The 5,078-nt window shown below is 34.0% G+C and overlaps 1 protein-coding gene across 1 annotated transcript; it reads right to left on the bottom strand.

Moving 5' to 3' along the window:
• Positions 1–3,575: 3,575 nt before the first annotated feature.
• LOC138891199 (uncharacterized) lies at positions 3,576–4,397 on the bottom strand. The gene has a single exon (XM_070174319.1). The coding sequence runs from the start codon at positions 4,395–4,397 to the stop codon at positions 3,576–3,578; it is 822 nt and encodes a 273-aa protein (XP_070030420.1).
• Positions 4,398–5,078: the final 681 nt, after the last annotated feature.

Raw genomic sequence — 5,078 nt, 5'->3', positions numbered from 1 at the left:
GAACCAAATTTCATTAGTATTAGTGGTAGGGGCATAAGCATTATTTTTAATTCTTGGCTTTAATGTGCTCTTTCAAAATCCAATTTTTATATGCATAAGCCGAAAGGTCCTTTATCTTGTTGTGGAGTACACCTCATATGCTTGGGTCCCAATGTTTAAATTTAACCCAATATATTTTTGTGCTTTTCGGCGACACATTTAGTCATTTCTTGTCATTACCAAAAAGGGGAAAAAAGACACATTTCTTGTGAAGAAATCAAGAAAGTGGTCTCTCAATACCAGTTTTGACGAGTTCCCTATTCGAGTGCGCCATAAGAAAATTTTTCACTTTTTCGAAATTATTTTTATTTTTTTCTTAATCAGTGTTTGACCATGAAAATTTTAAATTTCACTTCAAAATTGAATTTTAGAATTATTTGACAATTTGAAAAACTCCAAAAAACTGTTTTTCCAAATTTTTACTTCAACTCACTCATAAAAATTTTAAAAACAACTTCGAATTATTCATCACCAAACATAACTCTAATTTTTAAATACTATTTTCATTTCCATTTTTTTTCAAAATTTCAAAGTTCTTATGTCCAAACGCCCCCTTAGCGTCTCATGGATTGTAAAATCGAAATGCGTTGAATCGTCTTATTTATTACTTTTAATTATTTAAAAAGACTCCTGTAGAAATGTAGGGTAAGACTGAGTATGATAGACCCTTATGGTCCGGCCCTTCCCCGGACCCGCGCATAGCGGGAGCTTAGTGCACCGGGCTGCCCTTTTTATTTAAAAAAAGTTATTTTAATTATATCAATAATTTTTAAATTGGTCCCTCTAATAATTATATCAATTGATTACACGAAATATTACTAATTTGTATCAATAATTGGACATTTTAATTGCAGAAGTAAAAAGAGACATGATTCAAGTTCAAATTCTATAAAAGATGATGTGTTTACACTTTCCTTCCAACATGTAGGTTAGTATTTTTATATACTAGTGTCACTTAGGAAAAGTCTTAATTTTTACTAGGATAAAGTGCATAGCGATATCTATTTGTAAGTTAGTATTTTTTTTCGGCCATCCTTTCACGTTGTCGATTAAGATGAACGAAGTCATTCAATCGAAAGAAGATCTTAATGAGTTAAAAGCTAAGATCCAAATAAAAATAAATTACAATGGTAAAAGTCGGAAAATTTTATTTTGTGTCTTATACAACTGACACTAATTGTATGAGGCAACTTTTTGTCTCACAGTTTTGTGGACCAAGAATTCTGTGCACCCAAAAATGTAAGATTGGGGTCCACAAAGTTGTGAGGCAAAAAGGAGCCTCATACAACTAATGTAAGCTGTATGAGGCACAATGTAAAACTTCTCGTAAAAGTTAAACTTATATCGATCATTTACAAAATATAGTATATGATTTATAACCAAATAATTACCTAATATCCTTTGAAAATTTGCAAGTACACACAATTTGGGGCTTGTGAAGAAAAGCTAGAAAACAAACGGAAAGGCCGATTTTTCATTTTTAGCCTGCGTCAAAAATTATTTATATTTAATAGCCAAATAAGTATAATTTGTATATTTTTTTATATAAAAAATATAATATGTATATATATATATATATAATATACAAAAATTATATATTTTTTCGATTATTATCAAGGTATAGCTATATAGTGTCGTTTCCCGAAAAAAAAGGAGAGACAAACGGGAAACTATTATTGATGTAATTAAAGCATTTGATTTGATTTGCCTAATAAAACAAAAAACAAAAAACTATACACTTCCAACTATGTGGGACCGATACATCGCTTTCACTCTTTGTGTAGAGATACGCATTGACCGAGCTATCCGTTTTGATGATGCCACGTGGTAGATATAAAACACGATGGGGGTTTAAACGCGTCAGTGCGTGAACTGTAGCCACGTGTCTAAAGTATAACTTGACAAATGTTTGTACCATATCAATTCAACTTTACATCTCACTAATTTAAATACCGGAAAATGGCCTAAACTACTCTATCGAGTGACTAAATGGTTTACCGATATCCTCCCTCTAGTTATCCGTCCAAAAAAATACGCGACGTTAATTATATTAACAAAACAATTGCCCTCGCATCTAATGGCAGAATTTTGGGAGCGTTCAATTTAGTGACGTGGTAATTTTTTATTGGGCCACGGGATAATCTTGATTGAAACAAAAAATGAATCTTATTTCGACCCACTTAATCCGACCCAAGGTTTTTTAACTTGGTCATAAAATAATACAATAACCCATAATTTTATAAAGATATCCATATACAAGATTCGAAAGGCCATTACTTAATAAGTGATAGAATTTGTTAGCGTAGCTTCTGCGGTCAAATATCAATTTTCTTGTCCGTGCAGCGCTATCAAACTGCATGATGTGTGAATAATGTCTCTCATCGATATGTAAAAAATAAAATCTTCTAGAATCTCTTTTAAGCCAAAAAATAATAATAATAATAATAATAAATTGCAAACTCACTGGTATCCACATATTCTACTAGCCTTCTCATTTTGCTAACTCTTTTAATTTCTTCTCGTCCGGGTGAAGTAGCATGCGCATGGTCGACTATTCAAGCTTGGAACACTCACTCTCCCTTGAATCCTCCATAAAATTTATCAGCTTGTATCTCAGATCTTGATTGCAAGCATTTAAAAAGCATGAATATTCTGATTTAAGGGAAAAAGTATTAGTGCTCATTTTGTGATCTTAGTTGGTGTGAAGATGGAATCAGAATTATAAATCAGATTTTTCCTGCATCAATTTTCCAAAAACAATCTTGAGTATGGATATCTTAGTGAAGTATGGGTCATTCTGATTTAAAAATGGGGTTTTGTCGGATGAGTTAATGTATTTTATGACCCATGTAAGAAAATGAGGTCAATTTTTTATTTCACCCCGAGATTGCCACGTGGCCCAGTAAAAAACTATCACATCACTAAATTGAACGCCCCCAAATTTTGCCGTTAGACACGGGGCAATTTTGTTAATATAATTAACGTCATGTACTTTTTTGGATTGATAGAAGGACATAGGGTATCTGTAAACTATTTAACAAACGATAGGGGCAGCTAGGCTCATTTCCCGTTAAATAATAATGTATCACAATTTATAACTAGAAAAAAGCGTTAAAATTTAATTAAAACAAATCTTAATGTCACGTTTTTTTGTGGCTTGATGCAAAACAAACTAATACACTATTTATATCAAACCAATTGATAAGTAACATTGAGAGTCACAGATAAAAATGACAATTAAATGCAAGAAATTAATTTAAAGACATTTCTATTTTTTTTTTAAATCAAGGTTCCATTATATAGATGGAGGAGTTAGGCCAGACTCCAACCTGTATATTCCAAAAATGATGATTACACAAAGGAGGACATAAACCTTGGCCTCAATTACACAGTATAGATTGGTGGAGTCCAATCTAGTTTACAGTTGATCACAAAAGAATTCTTTGAGAATGGAGGACACCTCCTTACAAGTTGGATAGTTCATATCAACCAGAACTACATACAATCTAGTCATAATCACTCTAAGAAATGCACTGTCAATTGATATCATCATTAATAACGAAGTTATTTCTTCTGGGCTTGAATAAAAAATTTGGTAAACCATCTTGATCTAACTTCATTGAAGCTCTAACCTTTGTGGGCAACAAAACAACTTCATTAAAGATAGCACAATTCTGTGAGTTTACTCCCAGGTTAGCAAGTTGATCTGCGACTGTGTTGCCTTCTCTAAATGTATGTGTAAACTTGAAATCTCCAGTGCTTGTTACTTCCCAAATCTGTTCAATAATATGTTTGATTTGCCAAGAAGGTAACATCCTTTTATTAATCATGTTGACAGTGAACATTGAATCAGATTCAACATGGACTTTCAAAAAACCAGAGTTACTACATAACTTAACACCATGCAATAATGCCTTGGCTTCTGCTAAATTATTACTACACGGGCCATAGAATTCTGCAAAAGCTTTCATCATGTTGCCGTGGTGATCCCTGATTATACCCCCTCCTCCTGCTAAACCAGGATTACCTTTGCTGCACCCATCAACATTCAATTTTACCCAACCCCTATCTGGTTTGCTCCATCTAACAGCTTGAGAGTGAATAGAAAGTTGTAACTTCTCCACATACTGACACTTGTCGATCCAGAGTTGTGGAAGTTGTAGATTAGGAAACTGACATCTAAGGATTAAAGTTAAATAGTTTGAAACCTGTCTGATGATATGCCGCCCTGACATGGGTTTATTATCAAACCTTGCTGCACATGTGTTCAACCATATTTCCCAGCAAATCACAGTCGGAATACACTGGAGTAACACAGAGTGAACTCCATTTCTTCCTTTAGCCAACCACCAATTCATGATAGTTTGTCTTAGATGACCATTGCTAAATCTAACTCCAGCAATATTACAGAAATATAACCAAACCTGTCTAGCAATTTGGCTATCACTGAATAAATGGGACAATGTTTCCTCCTCGTGTGTTGTGCAGCAATGCAAGTCAATGTTCCTCCTCTCTTCCTTCTCATAGTTTGCCATGCTGATTTGCAAGTGAAGGTTCCATTATTCTCAGGTAACCAGTAAGGAAAATCCACATTTTTTTCATTGATCTCCACTTTCACAGCAGAGTTAGCCACACTAGCCGGTAGGCATGCCAATAAATTGTCATACTTCCAATTCCCTTCATGGATGAACTCCTTCACCTTTGTGTTCTTGGATGTTCTAGTTGCTTGAACTAGAGTTGCCAGAGGCCCTAGACTAGTCCAGTTATCCCACCAAAATGAAATATTCCCTCTTCCCAACTTCCAAAAAATACATGGTTCAGCCTCTTTTTTTATGTCCATCAGCCTTTTCTAAGTATGTGATTGTCCATATGCCCATTTCCTTGCAACTGGATGATACCTTTTGCAATATTTAGCTTCCAAAAATTCTCTGAGAAGAGTATTTTGGGTTCTAAAGTTCCACCATAGTTTGGCAGCAAATGCATTAGAAATGTCTTCCATCGACCTAAAACCTGCTCCACCTTCGAGAAATGGATAACAA

The sequence above is a fragment of the Nicotiana sylvestris genome, chromosome 1 (genome assembly GCF_000393655.2).
Source record: "Nicotiana sylvestris chromosome 1, ASM39365v2, whole genome shotgun sequence".
Classification (NCBI taxonomy): Eukaryota; Viridiplantae; Streptophyta; class Magnoliopsida; order Solanales; family Solanaceae; genus Nicotiana; species Nicotiana sylvestris.
Note: the sequence above shows the minus strand (reverse complement) of the source record. Positions and strands in the feature narration are given on the sequence as shown.